This window comes from Aspergillus neoniger (assembly GCF_003184625.1).
Source record: "Aspergillus neoniger CBS 115656 unplaced genomic scaffold BO87scaffold_1, whole genome shotgun sequence".
NCBI classification, from domain to species: Eukaryota; Fungi; Ascomycota; class Eurotiomycetes; order Eurotiales; family Aspergillaceae; genus Aspergillus; species Aspergillus neoniger.
The window spans coordinates 1,471,907-1,488,674 of record NW_020291129.1 but is presented as its reverse complement, the minus strand read 5'-3'; the positions used below and the strand labels follow the sequence as shown (position 1 = coordinate 1,488,674).

General features: G+C 51.6%; 6 protein-coding genes across 6 annotated transcripts; all 6 read left to right on the top strand.

The window, feature by feature from the left end:
- Positions 1-84: 84 nt before the first annotated feature.
- Positions 85-2,003, top strand: BO87DRAFT_295916 (TRAPP trafficking subunit Trs65 domain-containing protein; the record flags this gene model as incomplete). Its single annotated transcript, XM_025618969.1, has 4 exons — positions 85-259; positions 322-591; positions 642-1,767; positions 1,820-2,003. The coding sequence occupies 4 exons, from the start codon at positions 85-87 to the stop codon at positions 2,001-2,003; spliced, it is 1,755 nt and encodes a 584-aa protein (XP_025485446.1).
- Positions 2,004-2,611: 608 nt separating this feature from the next.
- BO87DRAFT_10720 (Mpv17/PMP22 family protein) lies at positions 2,612-3,944 on the top strand. The gene is made up of 6 exons (XM_025617834.1): positions 2,612-2,832; positions 2,986-3,076; positions 3,145-3,170; positions 3,239-3,581; positions 3,641-3,807; positions 3,866-3,944. Exons 1-6 carry the CDS (start codon positions 2,767-2,769, stop codon positions 3,935-3,937), a joined length of 765 nt encoding a protein of 254 aa, XP_025485445.1. The 5' UTR covers positions 2,612-2,766; the 3' UTR covers positions 3,938-3,944.
- An 804-nt stretch (positions 3,945-4,748) lies between these two features.
- pgkA (phosphoglycerate kinase pgkA) lies at positions 4,749-6,176 on the top strand (the record flags this gene model as incomplete). The annotated part of the gene is made up of 3 exons (XM_025625015.1): positions 4,749-4,814; positions 4,913-5,333; positions 5,410-6,176. 3 exons carry the CDS (start codon positions 4,749-4,751, stop codon positions 6,174-6,176), a joined length of 1,254 nt encoding a protein of 417 aa, XP_025485444.1.
- A 2,340-nt stretch (positions 6,177-8,516) lies between these two features.
- On the top strand, positions 8,517-11,045 carry BO87DRAFT_372103 (TTC39/IML2 family protein). Its single transcript, XM_025622207.1, has 5 exons — positions 8,517-8,558; positions 8,636-8,653; positions 8,744-8,984; positions 9,046-10,049; positions 10,103-11,045. The coding sequence occupies exons 3-5, from the start codon at positions 8,975-8,977 to the stop codon at positions 10,940-10,942; spliced, it is 1,854 nt and encodes a 617-aa protein (XP_025485443.1). The 5' UTR covers positions 8,517-8,558; positions 8,636-8,653; positions 8,744-8,974; the 3' UTR covers positions 10,943-11,045.
- An 864-nt stretch (positions 11,046-11,909) lies between these two features.
- Positions 11,910-13,747, top strand: BO87DRAFT_296179 (MFS transporter; the record flags this gene model as incomplete). Its single annotated transcript, XM_025618978.1, has 4 exons — positions 11,910-12,258; positions 12,333-12,354; positions 12,414-12,505; positions 12,561-13,747. 4 exons carry the CDS (start codon positions 11,910-11,912, stop codon positions 13,745-13,747), a joined length of 1,650 nt encoding a protein of 549 aa, XP_025485442.1.
- A 498-nt stretch (positions 13,748-14,245) lies between these two features.
- Positions 14,246-16,718, top strand: BO87DRAFT_454749 (Zn(II)2Cys6 transcription factor; the record flags this gene model as incomplete). Its single annotated transcript, XM_025628587.1, has 8 exons — positions 14,246-14,292; positions 14,342-14,387; positions 14,449-14,825; positions 14,877-15,411; positions 15,462-15,500; positions 15,556-15,624; positions 15,687-15,937; positions 15,992-16,718. The coding sequence occupies 8 exons, from the start codon at positions 14,246-14,248 to the stop codon at positions 16,539-16,541; spliced, it is 1,914 nt and encodes a 637-aa protein (XP_025485441.1). The 3' UTR covers positions 16,542-16,718.
- Between the last annotated feature and the right edge of the window lie 50 nt (positions 16,719-16,768).

Below are 16,768 nucleotides of genomic sequence, written 5' to 3'. Positions count from 1 at the left end.
GACCTTCCTGGTGTCGGTTGCCTGTGCGCGTGCTATCCTCTTACCCCGTTACGAGAAGAAGAGCATGCGGCTGCTGTTCTCGCCATGCCGACTCTCGACATCCCCGGGGAATTCCTCAGACATGCTGTTCTAGATACAGTTGTCCCGCATGCTTCAGATGCCGACCTAGAAGCAGCTCTGACGTCTGCTTTAGAAAAAGGCGCAGATGATCTCACTTCTGTGCTTTCGCTAATACCGCAACGCTCTCTTCTGTTCTTCGGTATGCTACGACCTGCTGGCCTGATCGAGCTCTATCTCTTACTCATATGTAGCGTGATACAGATGAGTTCTGCACCGTTCGCGTTGTCCTACGACTATCCAATTGCTCCCCACCTAGCTTGAAACAGTATCTTCCGCACCTCGAAGTCCGACTCGATGCCTTTGCCATTGATCCCGCCGAGACAGTTGCGGAGAACCCGACCCCGACTCGGGACCTCATATTCTCAGGGGTGGTAGATTCACAGGAGCCATTGGTGGTGGTCAATGAGTTTGAGGGAGACACCGGTGGGGGCAACCACGTATATGTGATCTGGAGTGTCAAGGCATTCTTGAGTAAGGTCCACGTTCATGTTCCGGCATCCTATCGTGCTGATAAACCTCAGAGCGCCCTCGCATACGCATTCAACACCCTTCCCTCCTCTTCATCGCCTCCGCTAGCCTCAACCCAGCTGAAACCCGACAGCAAGAGTCTCGGGGAGACGACTACCTCCCGCCTTTGATACCGGCCTCTACAAATATCTTACAGCCGCTGTCGAGTGACAAATCTTTGGATCAAAAAGATCCATTCCTCCCCGCATCTAGGCTTCTACGAGTTGTACCGGCCAAATACAGTGAAGACCCCATATATAACGTCCAGCAGCATTCCGGCCATCCCATACGCATAGTTCCTGCCGCCAGTGCAAGGATACGTTATTCTAGGCTGAATGCCTATAGTGGACGGCCTACTACCGTTGCAAGCCTCGATTTTGAGGTGACACCATTCCTCAATTGCGATGTCACATTTGACAAGGCAGAGCTTAGCATGTCGGATGGGACGATAGAAACCCTCACAGATGCACCGGGGCTGCTCCCGCCCATCCGCTGCCAGCCGCGAGATGATATTACCCTTGTATACAAGTTAACGCCCGATTATGCACCTGACCCAAATCCATCAACAACTGTGATGGTCAGTGTTCTGGATATCTCGCTAGAAGCAATCATCCACCTGTCGGACAATTGTAACCCGCGGATCTTGATGCAATGGAGAACCAACGTTGATTTCTCCATGGTCCTCAACCCAACTTTTGGGGGTCCTAGCCAAGCTCTACAACGGAACAACCGCCCTGCAAGTCTTCCGATGACACCCAACCAAAGCAACGCCGCAGCGGGGACCGCCACGCCTAATCGAAGCTCCCTGAGGGAGCGGGCATACTCAACCGCAGGCCTTGGTGTATCGGTTTCGTTCAGTGGCCCTCCACATGTCGAAGTAGGAAAGCCCTTTGCTTGGAGTATCTTCATCGTGAACCGATCCTCCGGTTCTCGCAAATTTTCGATAGTTGCTATCCCTCGCCGGAAGAAGTTGGACCCACGGGGACATACTGTGCGACCATCTTCTTCATCTGCGACGAGCCGCAAAGTTGCTCAGGTCGCGGAAGCCGTAACGGATGACAACATCGTTCATGCACTCCAGAAGAGTGTAGTTGGCCAGGAAGCAGAACTCATTTCTCTGAGTACTGACGTTCGGGCTGGGTGAGTAGCTTCACATCTTCCTTTCCTTTTACCCTAGCTGATCATATCATAGTCCCCTTTTGCCTGGCACCTGTTTTTCTACGGAATTGAAATTGCTTCCCTTGGCGGTGGGAGCGCTTCGTCTGGAAGCTGTACGCCTGGTGGATGTAAATACGAATGAGATGATTGATATTAAGGATCTCCCGGACATCCATTCCTTTGACAGGAAAGGTAAGCCGACCGAGGTGGTCAGTTGAGAAGAGGTCTGGATTATCCTTGTGATAGATAGCTTAAATGCTGGCTAGCTACGATGCATGTTAATGGACTTGGCTATCTTTACGATTTAAGGGGTGATAGCATGTTTAGCGGGTGGAATAGATATTCGTCAAGTCTGATGATGAGTTGCATGTATATCATATCAATAGAGCATTTAATTGTACTTATCAAGCGCTGGATCTCCCCAGACGGTACTAGTAGTCATTATAAGATTTCCCTGAGTAAAAAGGAGGAGAAGGGGGGCTATAAAAGCGGCAATGCAGACCCTCCGCCCCAAAAAGCGGCGGGCGGGCGGAGATGGGCGGGTGATCACGCGAGCGGATTGGTTCAAGGGGCGGGGGAGAAGTTCGAACCCCCGGCAAGATGACATGACCTCGATCTTGCATCTTCGCTGCCTCAAGAATACTACCGTTCCTCTTGTTCGTTCTATTTAACGGGGGCTTGAATCGCTGGTCGACCTAAACCCAAATCTAACCTGCTTCTTCTTTTCTTCTTTTGTACACAGTACCCAGTACGCCCGTCTCATCGACACCTAACGAGACGATCACTGACGCCCGGGTTTCCAGGAGTCGTCGGGAGGCTTGCTTAGTATTCGCCTGCTCGCCCTTGTTTCGCCTGTGCGTGCTTTCTGGCAGTCCTTTGCGTCATACTCGCCCCGAGCCCGCCAACCGGGATTTCCAGGCCGTTCGCCTTCGATCCCCTTCCATCTTGCCAATCACTTATCGTCTATCATCGCCCTTCGTCATGTTCTCCACTGGTCGTCGAAGAATACTCGATGGACTCAATCGGAGGTACATCTACGGCCGTCTGGTATGTGAAACTTTTGGTCTCAATTCCATCCTATCTCACCCAAGGGGGGCTTTTTACATTTTTGTCGTAAAAGCAATATTGTCTTACAAATAAATCTTGTCCTATGAGGGAACTCATCACTAATTTTACTCCTTCCATATTTCTCCTTTTTAGCCATTGCTTCACGCCATAATCTTTCTCATCGAAATGGCAGCTGCAATGCGACTTGCCGCTAAGTTCAACTCTTACTATGCGGAGAAACCAGGTAAGGCTGTCATGTTGCTCCCTTGCTAAGGCGCCTTCAGGAGTTGACTGACTTTGTGTCGTCTTTAGTCTTAACCACCATGGTTACCAATGCGGTAAGAGCTCCTTCGAACGAATCATTTGTCGTTGGCATATGATCGACTGACGTTGGACGGCATGTTAGATTCTTGGTGGGATCGCAGACACGGTCGCACAGTTGATCACGGCTTTCAAAGCGCGTGGAGGACGCCGACCCTCTGATGGTAACGATCTCATCTCGATTGAGATCCATGACCTCGATAAAGAGAAGCCGCCTGCTCTTGGAGAGCTGGGACATGCTAGACATTTGGCGCCGGCCTTCGACTTTGAGCGCCTGACTCGCTTCATGTCATACGGTTTCTTCATGGCCCCAGTTCAGTTCCATTGGTTCGGTTTCTTGTCCAGGACGTTCCCCCTTACCAAGAGAAACCCGTCGATTCCCGCTCTCAAGAGAGTGTGCGTGGATCAGCTGATGTTCGCTCCTTTCGGTACGAAGCGTCTCCAGAGGAAGAAGAACGCGCTTTCTGTTTGCTAATGACATCACCAGGTCTGGCGTGCTTCTTTTCCTTCATGACGGTCGCCGAGGGAGGAGGAAGGAGAGCATTGACTCGCAAGTTCCAGGACGTTTATCTGCCAACCCTCAAGGCCAACTTTGTCCTGTGGCCCGCTGTTCAGATCCTGAACTTCCGTGTCGTACCTATCCAGTTCCAGATTGTGAGTTCCATTGTGACAGATGTCGTGTGCGCTGTGATACTGATACATATTGATTCAGCCCTTTGTGTCCTCCGTCGGTATCGCCTGGACTGCGTATCTGTCGTTGACCAACTCTTCGGAGGACGAGTAAGGGTAGAAGCGGGCTCATATTTTGGCTCCCACAAGGTTCTCAATCGTTTCTTCCCTCATTTGTCTGTCATTATTTCTTCCCCTGCGTTGTTTTGTGCTTACTGGGCGCTGTAAATGAGCTTTGGGGGTTTCTGTTATTCTTCCTCTCATGGGTGGTGTATAGGTCATCTTCGTCCAGCAACGTGGGTACACCGGAGTCAATTGCATTGATCGATAAACCATGTCGACAAAAGGAATACACCAGTGTTATTTTTCGGGATTGAACCAGGCACGAGCTCCAATATCTCCTGTAGGCGGGGTGATCCCCACGAGAGCGAGCCGGCTTCCATAGACGAGAAATATCGGAACGATTGCTTGATAGATCCACCCCCGGACGCAGCAGAACCTCCCATCGCAGCCATGATCCGAGGCTAAGGGGCTCCGAACGGGGCATAACAGGCATAATGTTCACCCCTGAGGCCCCGGACCCTTCCGTCATCGATTCACGGTCGCTGACATCAGTCCCGCATCAGCCCGAGGCGCCCGCGATTCTTCTTCTCTCACCGGCTGCCCCACCACCAGCCCATAACCACCACTTTTACCCCGCCGCCGAACCGAATGAAGTCGTAGCTTCCAGTGCCTAGAGTGACCAGACTCGCTCACCGCGGACCTATTAAGTAGGCATTTTTCTTAATCCCCTCGTACCCCGTGGTGCTACTAATACTACGCTGTCCCCCCCTCCCCCAAATTTCCCCTTCCCTTCCTTTTGTCACCCCACCCCTCTCTCTCCCATTCTCTGACCCCATCCGACTGTCGTAGAACCGTCGTTCACCATGTCTCTCACCAACAAGCTTGCTATCACCGATGTCGACCTCAAGGACAAGCGTGTCCTGATCCGGGTATGTTGTTGTTGCCCCGGAAACCCCCACCTTTTCATCAATCATCATCGTGGGGTCGTGGTAGTGCTTCAATGCTAATCAGTCGATTCAATGGACAGGTCGACTTCAACGTCCCCCTCAATGACAAGAAGGAGATCACCAACAACCAGCGTATCGTCGGTGCCCTGCCCACCATCAAGTACGCCATCGACAATGGTGCTAAGGCTGTTGTCCTCATGTCCCACCTGGGCCGCCCCGACGGCAAGAAGAACGACAAGTACAGCCTGAAGCCCGTTGTTGCCGAGCTCGAGAAGCTGCTTGGCCGCAGCGTTGTCTTCACCGAGGACTGCGTTGGCCCCGAGGCTGAGGAGGCCGTCAACAAGGCCACTGGTGGCCAGATTGTTCTCCTTGAGAACCTGCGTTTCCACGCCGAGGAGGAGGGCAGCTCCAAGGATGCCGAGGGCAAGAAGGTCAAGGCCGATAAGGAGAAGGTCGCTGAGTTCCGTAAGGGCCTGACTGCTCTTGGTGACGTCTACATCAGTAAGCAATCCTTTTCTCGCCTTCCCCTCTCGGGAGGCCAGTAGTTCATGAGCTCTGTACTAACTCCACATCACAGACGACGCTTTCGGCACTGCCCACCGAGCCCACTCTTCCATGGTCGGTGTTGACCTTCCTCAGAAGGCTTCCGGTTTCCTCGTCAAGAAGGAGCTCGAGTACTTCGCCAAGGCTCTCGAGAGCCCCCAGCGCCCCTTCCTTGCCATCCTGGGTGGTGCCAAGGTCTCCGACAAGATCCAGCTGATTGACAACCTGCTCCCCAAGGTCAACAGCCTGATCATCACCGGTGCCATGGCCTTCACTTTCAAGAAGACCCTGGAGGGTGTCAAGATCGGAAACAGTCTCTTCGACGAGGCTGGCAGCAAGATCGTCGGCGAGGTCGTCGAGAAGGCCAAGAAGCACGACGTCAAGATCGTTCTCCCCGTTGACTACGTCACTGCCGACAAGTTCGCTGCTGATGCCAAGACTGGCACTGCCACCGATGCTGAGGGTATTCCCGACGGCTACATGGGTCTGGACGTTGGCGAGAAGAGTGTTGAGCTCTACAAGCAGACCATTGCCGAGGCCAAGACCATCCTCTGGAACGGTCCCCCCGGTGTCTTCGAGCTGGAGCCCTTCGCCAACGGCACCAAGAAGACCCTCGATGCCGTTGTCTCCGCTGCTCAGTCCGGCTCTATCGTCATCATCGGAGGTGGTGACACTGCCACCGTCGCCGCCAAGTACGGCGTCGAGGACAAGCTCAGCCACGTCTCCACCGGTGGTGGTGCCTCTCTGGAGCTCCTTGAGGGCAAGGAGCTGCCCGGTGTTGCTGCCCTGTCGAGTAAGTAAATTTGAACAAGACATATTACCACACTGGATATGCGGAGATGATGCTGCATGACAAAAATCCGTCCCATGTTTCTTTGGAGGAGGATGATGAGCTGTGGTTGAGCTTCCATGCTCTGGACTAGTTGGACAGGCGGGCTTGTTGTAGTACCCTACCTGTCAGCCTTCCCGGCGCCCCCTCAAGACAGGGGACCACTTTACGAATGTAATGTACAAAGAATGATAATTAATCTCAACAAAATACGCGTTTTGCCTATATCATATTCAAGAGAGGTTCTGATGATGCAATCTCTGACTAGTGACGGGTCCGAAGCTGTGAGCGGGGATTCAAGTGAAGTCGCAATGAGGAGGCCTCAAAGAAGTTGATAGTCGGTGGGTTCGATTCGATTCATCCAGTAATGGATGTGTGTAAATAAAATCGTAGAAAGTACATAAACGTGCTTATGCACCACATACACCGCTTCCAGCAAAGTTGCAGCAAGCAAGCAAACCTGCTACCAGACCTCCCACCATAGACGACCTAGACCTAGTCTGCAGACAAATCCTTCCACGACCGCGCATCAGGGCTAGCTAGCCACTGGACCGGCACCGCCAAAGCAGACCACAAGACGAATCTCTTTACTCAAATAAGTTCTATCGACAATTGTCTCATCGATCCACTACCGATACCGAGTTGCGTGAGGGTAAAAGATGCACGTGTAATCAAGTTGATTAATGCCTTCGTGAAATTTGCGCGTGTGTGTGTGTGTATGTGTGTGTGTTCATCTCAATTAAAACCGACAACCCGTCCGTCATCTAACATAAATTCTATTAATTAGATGCCCCGACCTTCTTCAGTTCCTCTCTGTAAATTGAAAAAGAGAACCATGTTAGTCCATCATCTGAGCTTTATATGGGGTCTGAATTAGATGGGGGAGATATTGCGCTCATGGAAATTGACCGATGAGGGTTGGTTTGGTTTGATTTGGTTTGACTTGGTTTGAAGGGAAAACGTACTTCAGTTGCTTGGAGAAGTCCTCGGCCGCATCGTCATCATCCCAGCTCTCCTCCCACAGGTGAGCGCTTGCGCCGTTGGCAGCAGATCCTTGTTCGGTTTCCTCCTGAGGCCAGTCTGCAAGTAAATAATAAAAGCTCCGAGGTTAGCGCAATCCGTCATCCGTAAGATTCATTTTGCCGGCTGTCTGTCTGGGATGGAAGCGGAGCTAGCTCCCTCTTCTGCATGACGGGGAAAAACCAGCGGTCTGGTTCATGGCTAACCTTCAACGGGAAAGTCCTCGAACTCGTCGTCTTCTTCCAGCACGGGGGGCTTCTGTTGCTGTGGCTGTTGGGTAGGCTCGGCCTTGGTGTCCTGGGTCGCGGTGGGATTCGACATGATGGGTGGGTGTGGGAGGGGGGAGGGCAGCGGACAGGTGGCTTTAGGGAGGTGAAAGGAGGGGTCGTACGAAGGAATCAAAGAAGGAGTGGGGGAGGAGAGGAGGTGAGGAATGAGAGATGACAGATCAGAAGATCGAAAGTGGCGGTGGTGGGTGGTGTTGGTTGTTGGCAAGCAAGGTAAATGGAATGAGAGAGAGAGTCGCGGCGGCGACGGAGGCGGAGACGCAGGCGATGGCGTCGGTTCAACTTTGGCTGGGCGGCGGCACTATTAGACTAGTCCGCAGTCGGTCAAATCGACCTGACGACGTCAAGCTTTATTGTTGTTCCCCTTCAGTTCCCCTCCAGTCTTGCCGGACATACCGGACATGACCCCAGCTCCCATTCTGTCCAACAGTTCCTTCCTCCCTCCCTCCCATTCGTGAGACATTTAAAAACGATCCCCTCTTCCCGATGCGCTAAATCACTGGTTCGTGATCTCTGAGAGCCTTGTTCGTGAGCAACTCCCGGCAATTTCCAGTCAGTTGCTCCGCCTTGCCGCCGCAAAGTGGACCGTGGGTTCGACGCTATTATTGTTTCTGGTCCCCGTTGCTTATAATCCCCAGGCCATCCGGCCTAGCCCTTGGGTCGGAGTCGCCTCTTTTTTTTTTTTCTACTTCCGTACAATTTGTTCGCTTTTGGACTATTGTTATTGATTCTCTTGCATATCCCCCAACCTCTCTCTTTTTCTTGGGTTATGGTCCTGGAGTCTTGCTACGTCCTTGGTGCGTATCGAATGGGAGATTCGATCATCTTCCTATTCCATCTACGTCTGCTTCGGGGCCCTTCGGTTCTTGGTTAATTGATCGCCATACGTCTCGTGCACAACTTCCTTTCTAGAATTATTCTATACTTGCAGGCCTGGTTTTCACCGGGCTCCCTTCTTTTCGAATATGTTTCGCGTAGGCTCCTGGCTATATGGCAAGAAGCCGGCCTCCACTCAGTCCCTGGACTCTTTGTCCGAACTGCGAGATCGTGAGTGAGCACAGAGGTCTTCTCAGCCCCGGCTAAGATGCGAATATTGCTGACAATCGATTATTTGGGACTTAAAGTTGAGGATGCTATGAGGGGTATGTCCAATTTTCCATGCGTGATCGAATCCCCGCTCTTCCGGGGTCAGTGCTAAAGGCGCTCTGCTGACTGAATGGTTGGGCAACCAGCTGCCACGTTAATCCTCAATGACGATGTGGACGGCGCCGAAGACGGTCTTTCCGAGGGAACCTCGTCGTTTCATAATGTGCGTATGCCTTTGGTTTGGACAAGTACCTGCCGATCTTCAAAGTCACTAGCTCTGTAGTGCCTCTGCTGATCTACAACTCGTGCCTGGTATATAGCTTGGCAGAGGTGTCGTTGCGTTCATCCGGGCCACACTGGGTTTTGAACAGGAGATCATGCGTCAGGGTGTGTAACCAGTGTGACCACTGTCCTGTTAGAGGTGTCCTTGATGACTGATGTTCTATAGCCTCGGAGCGACTCAATGCCGCGGAGACGAGTGCCGCCAACGACCAGCATCGCGCGCAACACAACTCTCATGCGCCCAATACGTACCACTCACAAATATATGCTCCTGGGACGGAATTTGCGCTCTGCCAGGCCATGGCGCAGCTCATGAGTGCCGTCGTCGGCGTCCTGAATGAAAGTCTCACGGAAAGTATCAAAGGATTCTATAAGCTCAGAAAGGCCTATATCACCCTAGACGCTATTCTTAAGATGGAGCAAAAGTTCATCATGCAGGCGCGGAACTCCGGGGATACTACCTCTACGGAGAGTCTGCCACGGGGTGTTGGGCAGGGAGCGGCGCCCACGTCCGTTCCTGCATCTCCGGTAGAGCCCGACGACCTGAAGAAGGGGTTTTCAGACCTTTCAATCTCCGCGGACTCCGAAACATCGGCATCGGGTCCTTCTGATATGCTGAGCCATGATCCTGATTCGGACATTTTCAAGAACCAGATCGACGTGTTCGTCCACTCCGGCGCCAACTTCTGCTTCGGAATTCTCTTGCTTCTGATTTCCATGGTCCCGCCCGCGTTCAGTAAGCTTTTGGGAATCATTGGCTTCCACGGAGACAAGGAACGCGGATTGAGGATGCTTTGGCAAGCCAGTAAATTTCACAACCTGATTGGTGCCCTCGCCGCTTTCTCCATTCTTGGATATTCGAACGGCTTCGTCCGGTACTGCGATATCATGCCCGATCCCGTCCCTGGCGATGACGTGCAGGGCTATCCCCAGGAACGGCTAGAGGCCTTGCTGGCCCTGATGCGGAAGCGCTTTCCGAAGAGTCAACTGTGGCTGCTGGAAGAGTCGCGGATGAACGGAGCAAACAAGAAATTAGATGTTGCCTTGGAATTGCTCTGTGGAGAAGACCGCAGTCCGCTCAAGCAGGTCGAGGCGCTGCGAGTTTTCGAACGGAGTCTGAACGCCATGTATCTTCACAGATACGAGCTTTGTGCTGAGTCTTTCCTCGAGGTATGCTGTCCTGATTGACGTATAGAAGATCTTAATCAAACTGACCATTACAGTGCGTCGAACTCAACTCTTGGTCTCGATCACTCTATTACTACATTGCGGGATCGGCCCATCTCAGCCTATACCGAAACGTTGCTGGAACGGATGCTACTGCGGCAGCTAAACAGGCTGAAAAGGCCGTGGAGTACTTCCGGAAAGCGCCGCCATTGGCTGGCAAGAAGAAGTTCATGGCTCGACAGCTGCCTTTTGACGTCTTTGTTTCTCGCAAGATCGCCAAGTGGGAGGCCCGCGCCAAAGAGTGGAAGGTGCCCTTGGTGGATGCCGTGGGAGTGGATCCGATTGAAGAGATGATTTTCTTCTGGAACGGACACAGTCGTATGACGCAGGGACAACTGGAAGAATCCATGACGAAGCTGGCGTGGTCCGAAAGCGATGCCAATAAGACATGGTCACGCGAAGGTACGGAAGAGAAGGCTATCTTGCAGCTCCTGCGCGCGGCCGTCTTCCGTGCCATGCGCCGGCACGATGAGGCGAAAGAGATCATTCGCACGAGCATCTTCAGCCAGGACAAGTCCCAATTTACTGGACATCTCAAGGATGACTGGATCTACCCGGTGGCACACTTCGAGATGGCGGCTAATCTGTGGATGGAACGGCCGACGTACAGTGCTCTTCACGGAGGACCGGAGTCATTTAGCGAGAAACTAGCTGCAGGAAGCACCGAGAACGATACACAGCTGGAGCGTCGCCAAGTGCACGAATGTAAGGAGCACCTAGAGAAGGCGGCCAAGTGGGAGAGCTATGAACTAGACGCGCGCGTTGGGCTCAAAGTGACGGCCGCACTGGAGGCCGTTGAGAAATGGGAGAGTGCGCACGCGACAACATCCGGATGAGGATGGATGATTGATGTATTATGACGCTGTACATTTACCGCCAGCATTGGAACATTACGATAAGACAAGACATTAAAGGGATAGACGGAGCAATCAATGCATGTTTGTTGTTTTTTTACAAGGGTACCCTGACCACGTAGGAGCGACAATTATAGATACACACGACCCGCCCGTATCTCTCACCCCGTCTAGACCATAGTAGACCTTTCTTGAACTCTTTGACCGACAGTTAGACTTTCTAGCGGTGGCGACGATCACCGTGGGTCGGATAAGTTTCCGGCCCTGTCACCTATCTGCCCCATCGGATGCATCCGTCCCTGACAAGCGCTCTCTTCTTGGCCGGGTATAATTGCCCTGTCAGGCTGGGATACGTGCAGGATGTGACTCATGGTGCGTATAGGGCGATTGAAAAGGACCTGATCTATCCAGGAAATTGACGTCGATCCGGCAGACTGTTCTACCGAAATGGCCGAATCAGCGTGCGGCAAATGCAAAGAAGCAATGTTGGAGGGTCCCGTTATCGGACGTCCGATGCTTATGACGCTGCTCCCCGGGTAAAACGGCTTCGGGCTTCGGTTCCACGCCAGTGAGAAAATGTGCCTTAAAGATACTGGCATATCCTGCCTGCCCTGACTGAGAAGATTGGGATCCTTGCCTCCACTTGTTGAATCATTCATTTTGTCTCAGGTACTTGCTCAAACCGTGTGGCGGTTGAAACTAATCTCAAATAATCCTGTTGCATGTTCGGCAATTATCTTATCCCACCTTTACTTTTCGGAGATTCGGAGATTTTTTTTACATCATTTTTATCGGGGACATTTTTTCTTATTTTATTAATTCCGTCCCTCTGATATCATTTTCTCCCCTCGCATATGCATAGTGACTCGAAGGATTCTATTTACCATTTATCAGCTCGGAATTAAATCAATTGATTGAATAAAAATAGTACTGCTTGTTGCTCTTCAAGATGTCGCGACACGAGCACTCCCGCTCATCGCTCTCATCCGAAGATGTCGAGTCCTCCGAAGACCACCACAGCGCATACGTGCACCCGGACGACCCGACTGCATTGGAGAAGCAAACCACTGCGGCATCGGGCATGTCGGCGCTCGAGAACCGTGCGCATTCGGTGATTTCGCGCATTCGCAGTCGCGAACCGGGGCAAACTGCCCGTTTCACGCATCCGCTGTCGCATACTAAGACCTCCGAGGACGTCATTGTTGACTTTGAAGGGCCGGATGATCCGTATAGGCCGATGAATTGGAGTTTTCGCAAGAAGGCGGTTACTACCATTTTGTATGGGTTGACTACTATGGGTATGTGCGGTTGCTGTTATACTTGTTCGAATCTCTTCAGGTGATGTGGTGCTGACAGTGGGTGCGTGCGATAGGTGCGACTTGGGCTAGTTCGATGTATGCTTGCTCCTCTACCGTTCCCGCAGATCTATATTCCAGGTACTGACAAAGCGCAGTTTCTCTACAGGCACCAAGCAAATCGATGCGGAGTTTGGCGTGGGAGAGGAAGTCGGGACATTGGGTACAACGCTGCTGCTGTTCGGTTTCGGTAGGTCTCCATCTATACCACCATTCGTTCTCTGCGCATAAACTGACCTAGTCAGGACTCGGTCCCCTCGTATGGGCACCTCTATCCGAAGTCTACGGACGCAAGCCCGCCGTACTCGCGCCATACTTCATCGCAGCTATCTTCTCCTTCGGCACCGCCACAGCCAAAGACCTCCAAACCGTCATGCTGACCCGATTCTTCTGCGGCTTCTTCGGCTCCGCGCCCGTCACCAACACCGGCGGAGTCCTCAGCGACATCTGGACCGCGGAGCAGCGCGGCGCCGCCATTGTTGGCTACGCCATGGCAGTCGTCGGCGGACCAGTACTAGGTCCGATCGTCGGCGGAGCCATCTGCCAAAGCTACCTCGGCTGGCGATGGACGGAATACATCACAGGAATTATGATGATGTTCTTCCTAGCAATGGACCTGATCTTCCTGGACGAAAGCTACCCGGCCGTTCTCCTCGTCTACAAAGCGCAACGCCTCCGCTTCGAAACCGGCAACTGGGCCCTGCACGCCCGCCACGAAGAATGGGACGTCACCTTCAAAGAACTCGGTAACAAGTACCTCATCCGGCCCTTCGCCCTCCTCACAACCCCGATCTGCTTCCTCGTCGCCATATACGCCTCCTTCGTCTACGGCATCCTCTACCTCAGTCTGGCCTCCTTCCCCATCGAATTCCAAGAAGTCCGCGGCTGGAACCAGGTCGTCGGCGCCCTGCCTTTCCTCGCTTACCTCGTCGGCATTCTCTTCGGCGCTTGCATCAACCTCTTCAACCAGAAATTCTACATCGCCCGCTTCAAAGCAAACAATAACTTCCCCGTCCCCGAAGCCCGTTTACCGCCGATGATGCTCGGCTCGATCGTCTTCGCCGCTGGCCTCTTCATCTTCGCCTGGACTAGTGATCCCCATATCCATTGGATCGCTCCCATCATTGGCGCTGTCTGCATGGGCTTCGGGTTCTTTACCATCTTCCAAGCCGCCCTGAATTACCTCATCGATACCTTCCAGAAGGTTTCTGCCAGTGCTGTCGCCGCGAACACATTCTTGAGAAGTTTGTTCGCGGGCTGTTTCCCCCTCTTCGCTAATATCATGTTTCATCGTCTGGGCGTAAATTGGGCGGCCAGTGTGTTGGGTTTCGTGGCTGTTGCGTTGATTCCCATTCCTTATTTGTTTTATATCTATGGGAAGCGCATTAGGGCTAGGGGGAAGTGGTCCCGCGCTTCGGTTTACGGGTATTGATTTTATTCTCCTTTGCTCGCTTCCTTATACCCTTTGCGTTTCATATACCCCACGTTCTATTCTGGGCTTGTCTTTTCATGACTTGATGTGAAGACGAGCTGGGCTAAAAGTTTTTGTCTACTGGGATTTATTTGTTGGTTGTCAGATTGTTGTTGTTTGAGATACCTCTGGTCTTTTTTTTGTTGGTTTTGGCATGATACGCATAGCATGGCGGGGGGTATTGATAGATAGGAACTACTAGTACGTAATATCAATGATTAATGTCTAGGCTTAGTTGAATAGTTTGATTAAGATATAGTTATCGTTTCTGCCTCCACACAGCATATAATGTAGTCCACTCAGATCTGCCGCGGTTGTATGGATTCCCGTAATGTTATAAAAGATAGTGACGGTAATACCATTACAACGCCGAAGAGTGGAACCCGCATCCAGCATTTACTACAATGATGGCTGGGAATGTCCAACTTCACCTCTTTCCATCAACTATACCGCCACACCATGCACCCCATCCAGAAACAACCAAGCAGGGCAGCATGTCTCGCTTGGTGAGCTCTTATTGTCCCATTCTTATTGTCATACTAACCTATTTGCTAGTCGCGCGCGCAAGATCCGATGCGATGGCCGCCACCCATGTAGCAGAGTAAGGCTCTTCTCAAGAATCCTACGATGCATTTCATGGAAGATATGTAACTTTAAAACAGTGCTCTCATAAAGGATTGAGTTGTGTCTATCGTCCAAGCCGTCGCGGCGGATTCCGGCATCGTGCAGAGTCATCCACCCACCACAATATCGCTCTGCATCATTCGCCTCACGATCCCAATGTATTTCCTTCGGTAGCTCAGCAGAGTCTACCAGCCCCTACACAGAGACCATCTATCTCTGGCGAGGTGGTTGGAGATTATGATCTGTCGGATATAGCTCATCTACTCAGTCCTTTTAGTGGGATCCGAAATCTAGATCTGGGCTCGATAGATGGGTCGGGTGAGGTGCTGGTGCCAGATGTTGAGGGTAATGTGTATGGGACTATAGGTTCTGCTCAGTCTTCACATTTGCGCGTATATGCGTCTGAGGAAGAGATGTTGGTTTCCAATACCGCGAATGTGACGTCTTGATTGACTGACGTTCGTAGATTCGACTCTTACTACATACATATTCACCCCTTCCTTCCGATTCTCCAACCCCCTCTGTCGGACCAAATCACTGATCGACCAGTAGTGGTTGAGGTTCCGAGCATTAACACCGGAAGTATTGATAGATCTTCACTGCCGCATTGGCCTGCCTCGGCACTCACATTGGCTATCTCTGCTGTCCTGGTTTTGATACCACTTCCTCAAGATTCAGATGCATTTAGCGATTCTAGTGTTCAGTCGAGACGTTCATATGCACAGATGTATGCAGAAGCAGCGTTCAGTGAAGTCGACAAAGAGATGGACCGTATATGTCAAGTTTTACTTCCGAGACAAGCAATGGCCTCCTTCAACCTTTCACAGTTGTCTCCTGTTCTAGCCCTTGTCCTGCTGAGCATATACGAGTACTGCCAGAGAGGAAATGTATCTCGAATGCGGAGTCGCGCTAATCAAGCTGTTACGGCCGCTATGGATCTTGGCTTGCATTGTTTAGGTATTACAGCAATGGAGGCACCACGCCGCGCCTGGTGGAGTGCGGTGAGTTATTTCAGCTTTCCGATGTTTAGGGTTTCTGACAAGTTTTGCAGATGTTTGTGCTTTATCTATCATCTGTTGACCAAAAAGTAGTGAGTCTCCTAGTATTAGGTAGCCTGAATGTCTCATCTATCTAACTGCTCTCAGTCACCCATCATCACACTCGATGATATCAGAATAACAACACCCTATCCTTCATTTAACACAACATTAGAGGTATTTGAGCTTCCATAGATGGGACTATTTTCCTAAGCAACTGTATTACTGACCCCTATCAGCCCTGGCCGCTGCTCCTACAGGCCGAAAAGACACTCATTACTGTCTGGCAAACTATGGACAATAATGAGGCCCATCCAGCGATGACCGCAGCGTCATCCAACATGTCTGAGAAAATCCAGCAATTAGACTCACATATATTCACTATGATGAGACGGTTGGAAGTCACGCCTTCCATCGAACAACTTCGGACAGGACCCGACGCACGTGCAGTACGGAATATGCTGCTGATTGCCCGACTCTTGATTCATCTGTATGAATATGACACGATAGACACTGCTGTCAACCCACTGACGGCTACTTCTAGAGCTCGCGTAAGACTTCATCGATACCGTGCATTCATGGACATACCCTTGTTCCTGAACAAGCATTGCAACATAGCCGCCATCCAGGACAAGGCAGAGCCAGCCCAACTACGTTCTCAACCGAGATTCGAGTCTTTCTTTCCATTTACTGAAGAACAGTCGTCGTCAATATGCCTCAAATCAGCACTTGCTATATCACGCGCCTTTGAAGATTTAGGCTCTCGCAGTTCTCGATATAAGCTATCAGCATCATCTCATATACTGCCATTTTTTGTCTGTGGCGCTATGCAGAGCTCTTACGTGTTGCTCATGACGTACTACAGACTTCGTGCAGCGCTGATCTCCGATCAAGTGTCGACTTATCGCCACCTTCTACATCAGCCCGAATCGGACACAGAAATACAAGACACCGAGAGGTTGCTGCGCGAACTTCGACAGGGCGTTGAGTCAATACTTGGTTCCATGGAATCGGCTAATATGTTCGAGGGAGTAAGCGGTATAGGGCAGGAGATACAGGCGGCATATCATGCTGCCTTTTCGGCGAATACTTGACGTACATTGCCGCGGCGAACCCTTGCTGTTTGATTGGGTAGCGAGGTGCGGTGATTGCCGGTCGGCGATGTAATAGTATCGGTATTTATATCAAAGACTGCGGTGGGGTCGCACGATACGCGTAATATACGTTCTATGCTAATAACTCTGTTCCATTTTACATGAGCAGAAGTGAACCAGATTTATGAAACTGCTTGAGATACACCCCGATGAAATGGATCAGGGAA